The following is a 17597-nucleotide window of genomic DNA, read 5'->3' as shown; positions in this document are numbered from 1 at the left end:
TTATATCCAACAATATGTTTCTAAATGAAACTATATCCAACAATATGTTCCTTAATGAAACTATGTCCAACAATATGTTTCTTAATGAAATTATATCCAACAATATGTTTCTAAATGAAACTATATCCAACAATAAGTTTCTTAATGAAATTATATCCAACAATATGTTTCTAAATGAAACTATATCCAACAATATGTTTCTTAATGAAACTATGTCCAACAATATGTTTCTAAATGAAACTATATCCAACAATATGTTTCTTAATGAAACTATGTCCAACAATATGTTTCTAAATGAAACTATATCCAACAATAACTTTCAAGACAAGGATAAGAGGGAAGAGCAAAGAAAATCGAATAATCTTGGAAACAAAACAATGAGCTGAAAGTTGAATAGCTAAGCCTTTACCTTTAAAAACCAAAAGACATGCATTACTTTGATTCTATGTATACAGAGGATTAAAGGTGTACTCAGTTTACTTAACAAACTTCTAAAGCTAGTAAATAAGACCGTTATAATACACTGTTCGTATTTAAGTTTTGTTAGAACATAATCTTAGTGGTAAGCCAAATTATTTTGAAATATCGTATTTAACTTTTGTCATAGCATTATCCACACACAATTATGGTAAGACTAACTATATTTTAGTAATATTTTTAATTTTTTACTACGCAGTGGTGAACATAAGTATCTCTGCAAAATTGTGTTTATAATTTTTATTTTTGATATTTAAACTAAATATGTACAATAAAAAATCAAACCCTCAAGTTTCTTGGTTATTTTTAACAATGATAACATTGTTACTACAGAGTTGCAGAGTCATAAATGTCCTAATCGCCAAATCAGTTCTTATTTATGATTGTACTTACAGTCGTAAAGATCCTAATCATTAGATCATTTCTTAATCATCGTTGTCCTTACAGTCGTAAAGATCCTAATCATTAGATCATTTCTTAATCATCGTTGTCCTTACAGTCGTAAAGATCCTAATCATCAGATTACTTCTTAGTCATCGTTGTCCTTACAGTCGTAAAGATCCTAATCATTAGATCATTTCTTAATCATCGTTGTCCTTACAGTCGTAAAGATCCTAATCATCAGATTACTTCTTAGTCATCGTTGTCCTTACAGTCGTAAAGATCCTAATCATTAGATCATTTCTTAATCATCATTGTCCTTACAGTCGTAAAGATCCTAATCATTAGATCATTTCTTATTGTTGTTCTTTTTTCCTAACAGTCATATATATTCTAATAACCTGATCATCTGTTCTATATCGTTGTCAAAAAGAAGAAAGGATATCGTTATAGAAGATATTTAACACATTGAATTTTTACAAACAGACTGTCAGTTACCTGTGATACAGATAAGTCATGCAGAAAAGCATGCTTTACAGGCTGTTAAAACTGGCTAATTTCATGACGAACGCTACTGATTAATGAGTTATTTCAAGCTTGAATAAAAGTATTCAAAATAATAATAAACCAAAATATATGTTAATTAACAAATATATAATTAGACTACCAACTGTATGTGAAACACTAACGAAAGTAAATAGTTTCGTAACACCTCATGACAAAACTAAAACTCTATTTACTAATGCCCAGTTGACTTTTGACATTTTCGCGTGTTTACATGATAATGTACAGTGAATAATGCGGCTTTACATGCTGTTTTACGTACACTTAACAATGTAGTTTTACATACGCTGACCAATACAGCTTTATGTACACTTAATATTGTAATTTTTACAGAAATTAAATAATACAGTTTTACATATATTAAACAATGCAAGTTTAAACAAATTAAACAATACATGCATACATTAAACACTACAATTTTACGTAACTAAACAATACAGTTTTACATATATTGAACAATGCAGTATTATATAATTAAACACTACAATTTTACATAACTAAACAATACAGTTTTACATGCATTAAACAATACAGTTTTACACAACTAAACAATACAGTTTTACATACATTAAGCAATACAGTTTAACATACATTAAACAATACAGTTTTACATATCTCAAAAAATACAGTTTTATATACCTTAAACAATAGAGTTATAAATACATTAAACAATACAGTTTTACATAAATTAAACAATACAGTTTTACATACCTTAAACAATACAATTTTACATATCTCAAAAAATACAGTTTTACATACCTTATACAATAGAGTTTTAGATACATTAAACAATACAGTTTTACATAAATTAAACAATACAGTTTTACATACCTTAAACAATACAATTTTACATATCTCAAAAAATACAGTTTTACACACCTTATACAATAGTTTTAGATACATTAAACAATACAGTTTTACATAAATTAAACAATACAGTTTTACATACCTTAAACAATAGAGTTTTAGATACATTAAACAATACAGTTTTACATACCTTAAACAATACAATTTTACATATCTTAAACAACACCTTTAGGCTTCTCGTTACTTCCATATGGTGTGCACAATTACAAACACCTTAAACATTTTTTTTCTATGTCTTTTAGCTGATTACTGAATAACGAGACGCTTTATCACTCGGTGTACAAACATGCATACCTGATCATATATATATACAGATAATGAACTCATTTCTCAAATGGAAAACAAAGTTTTAAAATGAATATTAAAACATGCTAATAGAAAGAAACATCTTTAATTATGGACTTTTCGGATTTTTTCAAATTCCTTCATCACCGTTAAAGCCCCATAATTGAATTCGTAATATTCTAAATACAAAAAAAAACACAAACGAAAAACATGACTGTTTAGAGAGGAGTCTTCGATACAACCAATAGTTCTGAAAGAACGCAGATTTAAGGGGTAAAAATATAACATAATGTGCAATAAAACGTGCAATATTGTTAAGAGAAAACATTATAAAGAAAGAATACGTACAAATTGCTTATCTTCAATTATAAGTTTGAGTGAAATGCCAAAGAAATCAAACCAAATTATATCTTATAAATACGTGACGTCACTGAGCGTTGAAAACGGTAAATGTTTCTCCGAATATTTCTTATATCTTATAAATACGTGACGTCACTGAGCGTTGAAAACGGTAAATGTTTCTCCGAATATTTCATTTATCGATGTGCTGTCCAAATTTAAAGAATCAACTAGCCGCTTAAGAATACACAGAAGCATTTTATGGTTTTTAAACCTCTTAAGGGTAAGCCCTTAACTACAGCAATTATATAGTAGTAGTGCATGATGCCTTATCGAACAGAGCTGTACTTGTGCACTGGGGATTTTCCTGTTGGCCAACTTCAGTCGGCATATGAGATTATTCAATATATGCTTATATTCATTTCGTCTGTACTGACTAAAAGCAGTGTCTTTGTGTGTATCTCAACTGATTTAGGAGTTGTAAATATATCATTTTTTTTGGAGTATTTTGCTGTAAGTTAAGTTTTCTCTGATTATGGTCTATATTCAGTGTTGTTGTTATTTTGTTTTTACTTTAAACATTATAGTATCAGGTTCCTTCTAATTTTTATTGACGTTTTGATTTTTATTTGAAATTAACCATGTGGAAAAGCGGACATTATGGGTGTGGTCTTGGTTCTGGCAAAACGGCTAGGGCATGGAACCCAAGGGATTCAGCTATCTCCAATTTAGAATTGCTGACCATAGGAATGGCAACAATTAGCAAACCAACCGCCTAACGGCTACTCTTAACCAAATAGAGGGATTGAAAGTACGGAACATTTTCAACAGCATATCGCGGCTCGAACCTAGGATCTACCAATCCCCAGTCTGTCTCGTAATCAAGACGATAAGTTTGAAAAGTTTACGTAACATCGAACCAAGTACATACACACACACAATACCCAGTGTTAAGAATTGAAATATTTTGTTAGATCACAAAACCCAGTGTTAAGAATTGAAATATTTTCTTAGATCCAAAAACCCAGTGTTAAGAATTGGAATATTTTCTTAGATCATTATATATTCAATGACGTAACTACATAAAAAATTATCATAATTTAATTTCTAGTACTTGAATATAAATTATCATGATGCACGTTTCGCTTTCACTCTGATAATTAGTCTTTACAGTTATTCTGCAATAATTTAGTTAAATTTCCGTTAGTTGTTAATTGCTACTCAATCGTCTTCGGTTAAAGTTATTTTGTTTCACACTGCTGTATTAAAGCCAGAGTGTTCAACTTGTTTGATTAAAATTCTAATCATTGTTACAAGAGTAACAACAGGAAAACTACAAGAAGATGTACAATAAACAAGGGTAGGTTGAACAGCATGAAGCTCAGGCTTACAAAAAAATTGATCCTCGGTGGTGCAATGGTAGGTCTTTAGGCTTACAACGCTAAAACTCAGGTTTCAGTACCCGCGGGGAGCAGATCAAAGAGAGCCTCTCGTGCAACTTTTGCTTACTAACAAACAAAAACAGTTTCAAATTTATTTATTCTCTCTAATGAAAACAGGGTTTATTGTTTTGCACGAGTATTTTTGGAAGTTATACGGAGAACTCGTTTAATTCCTGCATTAAAACTAGGACGCAATATGGCTAACACTAATACCATATAAAAATATGTTTGTTTCTCAATAAGTATTTTTGTATGATAAGTTATTCAAGATAATCTCATCCTATCCAGTAGTACTGTAAAGAGACGTATAAAAGAAATGGTTCTGAGTACTATAAGCTCAACATTTCTGTCACATTCCAGCCTTTGTAATCAATAGTGTGGATGCTGAGATTGAAAGAATGCAAGTCAAGACAGATTAGTTCAGTAGTTAAAACATCAGCACAGGTTCGAACCCCATCTTCTCTGGCTTTTCTCTTCTTCACGACAAATACAAATTCACATTATATTCTAACGACGTTGTATACAAACCGAAATTATATTCTAACAACGTTGTATACAAACGGAAATTATATTCTAACAACGTTGTATACAAACTGAAATTATATTCTAACAACGTTGTATACAAACTGACATTATATTCTAACAACGTTGTATACAAACCGACATTATATTCTAACAACGTTGTATACAAACTGAAATTATATTCTAACAACGTTGTATACAAACTGAAATTATATTCTAACAACGTTGTATACAAACTGAAATTATATTCTAACAACGTTGTATACAAACTGACATTATATTCTAACAACGTTGTATACAAACCGAAATTATATTCTAACAACGTTGTATACAAACTGACATTATATTCTAACAACGTTGTATACAAACGGAAATTATATTCTAACAACGTTAACTAAGAACTAACATTATATTCTATCATCATGGTATGCTAACTGACTATTCTAACAACGTTAACTACGAACTAACATTATATTCTATCATCATGATATACTAACTGACTATTCTAACAACGTTAACTACGAACTAACATTATATTTTATCATCATGGTATACTAACTGACTATTCTAATAACGTTAACTACGAACTAACATTATATTCTATCACCATGGTATACTAACTGACTATTCTAACAACGTTAACTACGAACTAACATTATATTCTATCATCATGATATACTAAATGACTATTCTAACAACGTTAACTACGAACTAACATTATATTCTATCATCATGGTATACTAAATGACTATTCTAACAACGTTAACTACGAACTAACATTATATTCTATCATCATGGTATACTAAATGACTATTCTAACGACGTTAACTAAGAACTAACATTATATTCTATCATCATGGTATACTAACTGACTATTCTAACAACGTTAACTGACAAAAAATATTGTTGGTTGTAAAGTGATACCTTATGAATGCATTTTGATACTCACTCTCGATCTATCATTGTTTGATATATACTAATAATAATTAAACAACAATAATTTTACATTTTTGGATGTTCAACAACTATTATTGTATATTGTTGAATGTAAACTAATAATAACCCTAAATTTTTGGATGTTCATCAACTATTATTGTGTATTGTTGAATGTAAACTAATAATAACCCTAAATTTTTGGATGTTCATCAACTATTATTGTGTATTGTTGAATGTAAACTAATAATAATTTTACATTTTTGGATGTTCACCAGCTATCTGTTATTGTATATTGTTTAACGTCAACTAATAATAATCTTACATTTTTGGATATGGATAATCTTACATTTTCAATATCTGTTATTGTATATTGTTTAACGTCACCTAATAATAATCTTACATTTTTGGATGTTCACCAGCTATCTGTTATTGTATATTGTTTAACGTCAACTAATAATAATCTTACATTTTTGAATGTTCACTAACATTCTATTGTCGGGTATGAAATAACGTAGTAAATCTCTACTTACCTACATTAGTTGATATTTGGCAAGTTTTTCATTCTTGAATAACGTTACCTCAATGTCTTATTTCGATATTACTATTATTATTGTGGTTATTGTCGAATTTGGTTGCATGATAGTGACTTGTAATATGTATTGCTTAAGATAAATAGTTTAGTATTTACGTATTCCACACACTTATTGATAATGTTTCGCCCATATTCTCTGATCTTCAGTCTTTTATACACATACATTTTCCGTGGGGATATTCTTAAGACGCCATATTTATATAATAAGACTTTCTACAACATTATAGCTGCCTGCAGTGTGTCAGAATATCGATTTTTGTAAATGGTAAACCGAGCCAAAAATCCAATCTTATTGCCATCAGACGTGACAATTTTTTTCTTTTACGAATTTGATTACTTCCATAAGATCGTTCTTCGGATGGACAGACAAATAGGCAGACACCAGTTAGATAGATAGACAGCTATGAAGTTAAACACCAAACCTTATTTTATTCTTGTCTCATTTCCTGCACATAAACACAAACCTTCACTTCTCCCTGATTTATTTTTCCTTATTCTCTAGATCATTCTATAAAAGGTTTGAATATCGACGTAAAATGTTCATTCGCCTTTATAAAATATATATCTGTAGTCTTTAGAATTTAGCAGGTTCATTATACTCATATTGAAAACATTTACGTACTACAGAAATTAAATTATTTTCATTTCATGTGCCAACACTGTTCATATGAATATGTTTTCATATTAAATAAACATATAAAATCAGACAATCTAATAATTCACCCAAATTTCCTATCAGTTGTGTGTAGCGCCATCTTTATTTGTAGTTTAACCAGTTTCAAAGGTTTGGAATAATCTTGTTCTTATGTTATTTGTTTCTTCAGCTCACAAAAGAGGAACCTTCATTTATTTTCGATCGATCACTCAGCCATGACAGACAGTTGGCGTAATGGATTGCCGCCCGCTAGAGGGCTCTATGATCCATGGTACGAAAAAGAAGCTTGTGGGGTTGGTTTCATCGTTAGTATAGATGGCGTTCAGTCTCATCAGGTATGTTGTTTGATATTTTTTTTTTATATTTATCGCTTCCGTAAATTTTTAATACTGTGACAGAAGGCTGGCGTAGTAGACTAACGCCCGCTAGAGGACTCTGTGATCCATGGTACGAAAAAGAAGCTTGTGGGGCTGGTTTCATCGTTAGTATAGATGATGCTCAATCTGCGCTAGCCGTCCCTAATCTAGCAGTGTAAGACTAGAGGGAAGGCAGCTAGTCATCACCACCCACCGCCAACTCTTAGACTACTCTTTTACCAACGAATAGTGGGATTGAGCGTCACTTATAACGCCCCCACGGCTGAAAGGGCGAGCATGTTTGGTGTGATTCGAAGCGCCCTAACCACGTGGCCATGCCAGCCCTTATTAAGTATATACAGCCTTAACATATTCCACTATATACTATGAAAAATGATATGGCAAAGTATTTTTTGTTCACAAAATGATAATGTTTGTAAGGAACCTCCGAAGAGCATTATCAACGTGAAGTTATTTTTATTTATAATAACTTACAATAATAATTTTTTAATTATTTTAGAATATTTTTTGCTGTACTCTCGAAGTATCACTTACTTTAAAAAAAAGATTTTTTAATAAACTACTGCCCGCTAGAGGGTTCTGTGATGAATGGAGGCGAAATCACGTGATTGATGTTGTAGTCGGAATAGGAAAACAACCAAAAAGTATTCAGAAAATTGGATTGCGATGGAATAAAACTAATTAGATTTTTGAGCCCGATTATTTAAAATATAAGGTAATCGGCTTCACAAGTATGCACATTTAGGCTCGCGAACATATGTTAAGAAGTAGTTTTATGGAACCACGGCTCCTTGATATTTAATCATTTAAGTAAGAAACACATGTTACGAAAATCACGTGATTCAAATTAATGTACATAATAGAATCTTATCATTGGATTTCAACTCATCAAAACTACTCAAATAGAATGGTCAATAATCCCAAATACTGTAATTAAAACTGAACCTTTGAGAAGTGAGTAGTATAGATTGGTAGATAAAGGTTTTTTGCAACACAGAATATTTTAGGAAAATTATTTATCACACACACATATAATAATATAAATTTTATGGTGGCGTCCTCTTTTGAGTGATTAAAAACCCATATTTAACACTAATAATTGCGCTAAATAACAGAAAAAACCGTTCAGTAAGGATTATCATAACATAAACTGTAAATAATGATTGAAAAAAGAATTAAACTTTTCTAAAAGTACATAGCACATTAATGTAGAGTTACTTTGTACTTGACTTAGTAATAATGTTATATTTATGTATTGGTCAGTTACTTTGTACTTAACTTAGTAATAATGTTATTCTTATGTATTGGTCAGTTACTTTGTACTTAACTTAGTAATAATGTTATTCTTATGCATTGGTCAGTTACTTTGTGCTTAACTTAGTAATAATGTTATTCTTATGTATTGGTCAGTTACTTTGTACTTCACTTAGTAATAATGTTATTCTTATGTATTGGTCAGTTACTTTGTACTTAACTTAGTAATAACATTATTCTTATGTATTGGTCAGTTACTTTGTCCTTCACTTAGTAATAATGTTATTCTTATGTATTGGTCAGTTACTTTGTACTTCACTTAGTAATAATGTCATTATTGTATATTAGTCGACTGTTTTGTACTTTATTTAATCACAAAGTATAATGTCCTAATCTACTGGACAACGATGGGTTGTATTTTACTAAAAATATGTCGATGTCATGACAATCGTCATAGACAATTTACGTGTACACCGTTGAAATAGTTTAATTTTCCGTAAACAAGGATAATTAAAATAGATCAATAAACATTTGATTCTAGCCTTCTTCCTTGTTAAGTTCAAGTTTTTGCTACACGTTTCTCTATATATAACAAGATTTGTGTTGTATATATCATAACCTGCACAATCTCGAATCTCATTTACCTCGAAACTACTCGACGAACCTTCGGGTAACGAACAGAACACTACGTTTATTGACTTGAGTATGTTGAGATCCTGGAACTAAGATAATCAACTAAACATTAAACAATTTTAGTTTGTTTGTTTGTTTCAGCGTCTCGGGTAATGATTAACGTCTCGGAGGTTATATCATGAGGTACGCCTCTCTCTACTACACGTGATTGGAAAGAGCATGAAAACAAACATAGCTTGAAACATAAGTGACGAGAAAGAACAGCAGATCATGGCGTCTCCGTCTAGACACATCTTAACACCAAGAATAACGACATATATTTTTGTTTTACTATTTTTTGTTCTTTCTGTATCCCTTTGTTACAGCGCAGTAAATCAACTCCGCTTTGACGGGAAGCAATGATGTAACCTAGCAACAACAACTTGGATCTACAAGCTTCCAACAATAAAATCATAATAGTTAGACATAAAACGCTCTAATGGGATCCACTGTTTTATATGTAGCCATTCGTATTTATCATGTTACTATTCGATCTAGAGATTAGGATTTCTCAAATACTACCGACGGAGACTTTCACAAAAAAAAAAGTTATTTTTATAAAACTAGTAATCAAATATTTGTATTTATTTAAAAATAAGAATTCCCCAAAGCTCGTATTTCTCATTTTTGTTTACGTTGTCAAATTTCTACCGTTTATATTCGTTATAGAAGAAAGCGCCACCTTCTGGCATATTATGTGTCTGTTTTGGATATTACTCAAGGGCCATATACGCTGGGCCGACTCTTAATTTTGTAGCTGATAGATTAGAGAAATACACCTAGTCAAGGGAAACACCAACTACCGAGCTTCTATTCGTTAATGGGATTTAACCATTACTCTTATAACGCACCCACAGCCTCGGAGTGTAGTGTGCGATATCTTGGCAACGGGACGCGAACCATGGACCTCAGTTCATCAAGAACGTTAATCATTAAGTCACGTTCACGTTTATAAATCGACTCAGTCTGACATGTCACGCGCCAGATATTGGGCCGGGCGTAGCCCAGTGGTTAGCGTGTCCGTTCTGTGTTTCAATGCCGCACAAACGGTACAGGATGCTCCATAAGAAAGATACCACTACTCTATTACAATAGTTCAACAATTGGTGGTGGCTGCTATTGACAAGCTGCCTTCCATCTAGTCTCATCAGGTCAAAATTAGGAACGGCTAAGGACAGGTATCTTTGGTGTGTCTTTGCGAGAAAATTCTAAAGAAACGGGCCTAAATAAAAGTCCAACAGGTATTAGCCTAGTCATTAAAGTCCATTCATTTCGGCTTTCTATAAAGCGAAGAGCTACACAATGGGATGTGTACATCACAGGGATCGAACCCGGGATTCAAGCTGAACACCGAGAGTCTTTCTTTTAGAGTATGTGCGACTGTTTTTAATGTTAATCAAGTAGAAATATGTCTATTAATGAATAACTGGGTGAGTTGAGAAGGCTAGAAGTTACAGTGAAATCACCATTTGACGAATAGTTTATAGTAAAGAGATTTAAAAAAAAGTGATTAAAATAGAGGGTTATTTTTTGTACTTGTAAATTATTAGGGCTCTTTCTCCATCTCCTTTCATGTGTTTCTTTTCTCAACCTCTTCTAAGTTTGTTCTGTTAAAACATAGTAGGTGACAGTGTTTGATGGAAATCTCTTTTTTTTTTGGTAGCTGATTCGAGATGCCGAGACCATGTTACGAAGAATGGAACACCGTGGAGCTTGTGCTTGTGACAATAGCACCGGCGACGGGGCTGGAGTTTTGGCAGCGATTCCTCATTCTTTCTATCGTAAAGTACTCTTGTAAGAGAGAGAAGAACAAGTTGGTTCTGTGTAGTTTGTAACCTTAAACCTAAGATGTCAGTCAAAATAAGAGAACTACGTAAATAACCCAGAGGTCCAACATACTAAAGAAAGCATGGTTTAAGATATCCAAAGTTAATTATTTAGGGAATGTATTCGTGAATGATGAACTAGAGAGTCTTTTGTTTTTTATTTAACGACAATAGCAGAGTGGCCTTGTGGGTAATGACTCCTAGTCAAAAGGTCTTGAGATTGAGTCTTGCCAGAAACTTGTTGTTTATTTTTATGTCTACCTGGGGTAAGCTACTGTTGACTGGTGACATATCCAGATAGAACGTATCACAATTCTCATCTGCTTACGTTAAGAAAACATCGGTCGTATGTTCCTTTTAAGCTCGATAAGTGTTAGCTTACTTTACCTTTTGCTTGACCACCATAGCTGAAGATTGTTAAGTGTGACATGAATACACGCCGTTCTTAACAGGTCAAAACCAAACTAAACACATATCATTTTTATCTAATAGAGAAGGAACTGAATCATCTAAAAGTCAGAGGGCAGCACTTGTATAGTTATCAAAAATACAGACTTTTATATGTTCATGCGCCATTAGAGGGCAGCACTTGTAGATTATCAAAAATATGGACCATTATATGTTCATAAACCATTAGAGGGCAGCACTTGTAGAGTTATCAAAAATATGGACCATTATATGTTCATAAACCATTAGAGGGCAGCACTTGTAGAGTTATCAAAAATATGAACCATTATATGTTCATAAACCATTAGAGGGCAGCACTTGTAGAGTTATCAAAATATATGGGCCATTATATGTTCATAAACCATTAGAGGGCAGAAAAGGTCTTCTGGAAGTCTGATCTAGGATTTTAAGAATCTAACTACATTATTTATTTGGTCAATACACATGACTTTCCATCATATTGGGCAAATTAACTACCTATTTTATTGATTTCAGAGGTATCCTTAAACTTGACTCGAGATTATAAGTTCCAAGATAAAAAATATCGCTGTTGAAAATATCCTGGAAGTAATTCTAAGTTTATTAAATCAACCATTAGGTGGCTTCACTACGCATAAGAGAACGTGCAAACTTGACTTTCGAGAGTAAAAATTTTACGCAGCCCTGTGACGTGGCAATGACGTAGTTCTTGAATCATGTGGGGAGGAGTGATGAGAAAAGTTTTGATTATAACTTGTGGTTAATAGATTAAGGCCACAACTCAATTAATATATAGTTACATTTCTTATTATCAACTTTTAGAATTAGGTTAAAAAGCCATAGTTTTAGGGTTTAAAGGTTCCAGTTTCTGATATCCTCAGAAAAATGTGAACATGGGTGTATGAACATATAATGGTCCATATGTTTGATAACTCTACAAGTGCTGCCCTCTAATGGTCTATGATGATATAATGGTCCATATTTTTTATAACTCTACAAGTGCTGCCCTCTAATGGTTTATGAACATATAATGGTTCATATTTTTGATAACTCTACAAGTGAACGGTGCACGTCAATGTTTGAAATGAAAAGCTCCTTGAAGGACTCGTTCAAATAATCGTCTTTAAAAGCACTTTTTTTTAGAAGCTTGATTTCTGACATTTTTAATGGTTGTACACTCTATTCTGACGCCATGTGTTGGCGTCCGTAAAGAGATTCAAGAGAAATCAGGTAATTGCATGAAACATTGCATCGAAATAAACCGATAAGAATATTTGTAGCGAAAATAGTGAGATGGTCAGTCTCGTTTCATTTTGTATTTTCTGTACTCCTTCAACAACAATAGATGAGCATCGCTGAATTATATTGAATCTCTCTTTAGACTGGAGGATCACGAAGAGTCTAGATCTAAAATCAACAATAATAAATGAATATTTCTGAATGATGCTGAACGTCTATTTGGATGCGCAGATTGGAGTTTACATGTATCTTATTTTCCATTCTGATTATCATGTTAAATCTCCATTCTAGTAACATACTATTAAGGCATTCTTTGATTTCTGTACAATACATCCAGGTCCACGTTTCAATTATAACGCAAACGCATGATAAAAACATATTTCGTACACATGCCTACAATTAGAATACCTTTATTATCAAAGAGGTTTGTTGACAGCACAATGTTGCGTTAAGCCTTAACAATTGTTATAAAACTACAGAATCATGGAGTTATGAAATTACGTAAAATCCTTCCACAAAGAATTCAAACTTTTTCTCTATAGACTTCGTAGATGTTAGTCTTAACATCGTGCATGGTTTACTTTCAATTAAAAGCGCCACCTTGCGGCTAATACACAAACTTTTTCTCTATAGACTTCGTAGATGTTAGTCTTAACATCGTGCAAGGTTTAGTTTCAATTAAAAGCGCTGCCTTGCGGCTAATACACATAATATTTTTTTGATACATATTTTATTCCGTGCTCCAAGACTACTTAACTTTAAGCGTGTTATTAAAACACACAAATGAGTAACTTAGCTTAAAACTTTATTCCGAGACAGTCGTCAGTCCACTCTATATGTGCAAATCACATATTCCAAAGCCATTGGTCACGTGACTACTTAATTCATTTATTTACATGCTAAACTTACAGAAAATCAAGCCATCTGAAGTTTATACTCTTAATATTAAGAGAGAGTTTTATTATTATTAAACGTAATAACCGAACACAGTGTAACAATTTCTAACATTCCCGCTAGATGGCTCCAAATAATACACTTGGTTACATATGTTCTTAATTTAGAATCTTACAAAGGCGTGTGGAGTTCTGAACAGAAAATAACTCTTTATACTGATGACGTAATTTGGATATAAATAAGTCTCTGTCTATCTTTGTTGTTCGTAATGACCTAGTTTTTGTACATTTATAGTTTTTTTGTCAAACTTCGCGCAAAGCTAATCGAGGGCTAGCCGTCCCTACGTCTAAAGTGATAGACTAGAAGGACGGCTAGTCAACATCACCAACTCTTGGACTACTTTTTACCAGCCCCCTACAGTCGAAAGGACGAACATGTTCATTGACGGGCTTTGACTCCGCGACTCACAGATTTCGAGCGCCCTAACCACAAGGCTAGGCTAGGCCTGTAAAAATATATCTTATATATACACTATTACTTTTCCCCTCCTTTGATTTCGTTCATACTACCATCAAGATGTTTGACAAAATTTTGAATGTTCATTTTTTCAGAATTTTCTGACCTAATTTTCTCATTTTTCTACTGTTTATAAGATCATCAGCCTTCCGCTGGCTCGGTAGTAAGCTTTAAGGATTATACTAAATATGAGGCTTGATCCCTGCAGTGGGCATAGCATAGATAGCCCATTACATGTGTAGGTTTGCGCTTAACAACAAAACAAACAAAATTATTAGGTGATTTTCTTTCTTATGTTCTTTGGGACATCTTTTTTTTATTATTATTTCTCTCTCTCTCCCGTCTCCCTGGGTCAGTGGTATGTTTACGGATTTACAATGCTAAATTCTTGGGTTTCGATTCCCCATGGTGGATAGAATGCAGATAATTTACGGTGTAATTTGCTAAAACAAACAAACCAAACTTTCTCCCCTCTGCCTGCCTTCTAAACTTAGAAAAGTTCGTAAAATCTCCACCTGGTTTTGTTTGTGGGGAAACACGAAAATTCGTTTCGTTTTGTTAAAACCGGGTTTTTAATACATAGTGATGAAGTAAAGTCGTTTTAAATAACAACCGTATAGGAAACCACAAAAATACCCCCCCCCCCTCTTTCAAATGTCGTAGGAAATATTGTGTACTTCAATTGTGAAGAAAATTGACGTTTAACAGAAAGTTTTTTGGGAGGCTACACTTTGTTTGTTAGTTGTTAAGCGCGAGGCTGTTCGTGGACAATTTATGTCGTGTGTACCGCCGGAATTGAATTTCCTTTATTTGGCGTTGTTAGTCCCCAAGAGGGGGAGGGCTGAGACACGAGCCCAAAGTTAAAATTACACCATTTGTACATGATTTTAAAATACAGCAGAATGTATAGTGTTCTGAAATGTATTTTACTCATACAGTAACCCCATCTATTGGACTTCACATTTATTATTAATACAGCCAAATATTTGCCTAGTGAATAAGAAACTAATTAACTTGATTCTTAATATTCTCGTTTTTATGATGAGAACATTAAAACATCCACAGTAATACTGCAATTTCTTATTGATATTTAGAAGTTTGATTAATGCCAGAAAGTTTTGCAGAAGAGATAGAATACGTATTCAATTTGTTTTTTGTTTTTTGTTTTTAGAGAAGAACAACAGATCGAACTGCCACCTCGTGGTCAGTATGCTACCGGGATTTTATTTCTTGATTCGAGCTCCGTTGATAAGGTTCAAACAGAATTCCAAAAGCTGGCTTCCGAATATAATCTTCAGGTAAATAAATGACGTCAGTAGTACAAATATTTTGTTTCTTTAAAAATTTAAAGAATATCTAAATATATTTAAATATTTTAATATATGTTTTTAGGCTTATACCATCTTCGTATAGGAGGGAGGTTTTTGAAGTATCCTGTAAATTTTAATTTGAAAATAATTATATGTTAAAAAAATAATTTTATATTTTATAGGTCCTTTGTTGGAGGGATGTTCCAGTGAATAATGGGATTTTAGGAGAGGTGGCGCTGTCTACAGAACCGCTTATGAAACAAGCCTTTGTGATTGGACCGGGTCTCAGTGAAGACCGTTTCAAAAGAGAGGTTGGTCATTAAGTTAACCAATCAGCATCACTTACAATAAGCTAAACGTATTTTCAAATGCCGTTTCGTGTTTTACAATAAGTGAAACTCAAATCAACAATCGCTGTTCTGTTATTACAATTAATGGGATTATGGCCGAAAATGTTGCTAACAGAAAGGGTACCAACTGATAAGTCAATGCATTCTCATCATTATAAGTTGTTGTTTTATTATGTTTCTTAACCCTAGATAGAATGGTTTGATAACTTACTTCCATGGATTTAATTTTTAGTTTTGATACATTTAGGTAGCTTGCTTTTATCAGAAGTTAATGACAATTACTACAAAGTGTAAAGAATAGAAAGGTCAACTTATTCTATGTTATCGAATTCTGAAATATGTAAAGTAGAAACATTTACGAAAGTACTTTGTCAATTTGAACCTTGTCATGTGATCATCGCAAGAAAAGTTCTGCCAGTTTAACCTTGGACGTATGATCATCTTATATATATATTTCTATCAATTTATCCTCTGACACGTGGTCATCTTAAATAATTTTTGTTTGTTTTAGAGAAAAGCCACATTGTACTATCTACTGTGTCCACCGCGGGAAATCGAACCCTAACTTTTAACGGTTCACACTGTTCCACACGGGGATTCCTAACTAACTTTCTGTCAATTTAACTCTATGAATGTATTTATATGGAATAAGATCGAATATTTTAAACTATTTACCATATGGTCAGTACAAATGTATATTGTTTGAATAACATCAATTCAAGAGTTTAAAATATTACTGGAAGTTAAACTAGGTCTAGTTGCAGGTTAGAAACTCATTGTTTCAGTTGACCTTCAGTGTTAAAATAAAAATAAATTTCTGTTAACACGATAACATAAAATCTTACTCTTAACCTTGACTTATCTACCAGTAACTACCAACAAAATGGAGAAATGTTTGACCTTTAACCTTGACTTATCTTCACTGACCCCCCAGAAACTCAGGTAGTTAGGTATCTACCAGTAACTTGGTGTGTAAGTCCAACAAAATGGAGAAATGTTTGACCTTTAACCTTGACTTATCTTCACTGACCCCCCAGAAACTCAGGTAGTTAGGTGTCTACCAGTAACTATCAACAAAATGGAGAAATGTTTGACCTTTAACCTTGATTTATGTAGCTTAAGCTGTTCATATATAAATTATAGAGTTCTCATAATGAAACTAAACCTTAAATTGGTCAGTTTTGGAGTCTCATCTGAAGTTCATAGCCGTATTCTGATTCTAACCCTTTTTTCTCGAACGCTCCCATAAATACTCCAAACCAACGTCTTTTGCACTTCACAGAATAATCCCTCAAGATATAAAAAGCTGAACCAATGCTTCACTCTTAATCTCTTTCTCCGCGTGCACAGGAAGTTTGTAACTTTCCCTCGGGAAATTGACATTTTCGTCCTAATATTCTAAAACTCTGATATTACATCCGTTGAAAAAACTCCAAGAAGACAGCATACAATCTGAGTAGGTTTGTCTTAACACGAATTCTTTCAGGTAATGAGTCTGTGAACATCATGATATAAATAATACTGTTTTCGAAATTCTATTAATATTGTTACGACAGCGGAAAATCACATGACGCTGGTGCACGTGATGAAATTCTCGAATTACCGGAGAACTCCGAGATTTTTGGAGATGCCTCCTCGTTAGTATATAAGCCTGGCAGAGAAAAGGCAGCGAG

The 17597-nt window shown here is 32.7% G+C and overlaps 1 protein-coding gene across 1 annotated transcript in view; it reads left to right on the top strand.

The window, feature by feature from the left end:
• Positions 1-17597, top strand: part of LOC106459606 (putative glutamate synthase [NADPH]) — an 81845-nt gene that overhangs the window by 6189 nt on the left and 58059 nt on the right. Inside the window, exons 2-5 of the mRNA XM_022386128.1 lie at positions 7230-7395; positions 11027-11157; positions 15436-15562; positions 15757-15885. Of these exons, the coding sequence (XP_022241836.1) occupies positions 7276-7395; positions 11027-11157; positions 15436-15562; positions 15757-15885 (507 nt within the window). The 5' untranslated portion in view covers positions 7230-7275. The remainder of the gene's footprint in view (positions 1-7229; positions 7396-11026; positions 11158-15435; positions 15563-15756; positions 15886-17597) is intronic.

The sequence above is a fragment of the Limulus polyphemus genome, unplaced genomic scaffold, assembly GCF_000517525.1.
Source record: "Limulus polyphemus unplaced genomic scaffold, Limulus_polyphemus-2.1.2 Scaffold636, whole genome shotgun sequence".
NCBI classification, from domain to species: Eukaryota; Metazoa; Arthropoda; class Merostomata; order Xiphosura; family Limulidae; genus Limulus; species Limulus polyphemus.
Note: the sequence above shows the minus strand (reverse complement) of the source record. Positions and strands in the feature narration are given on the sequence as shown.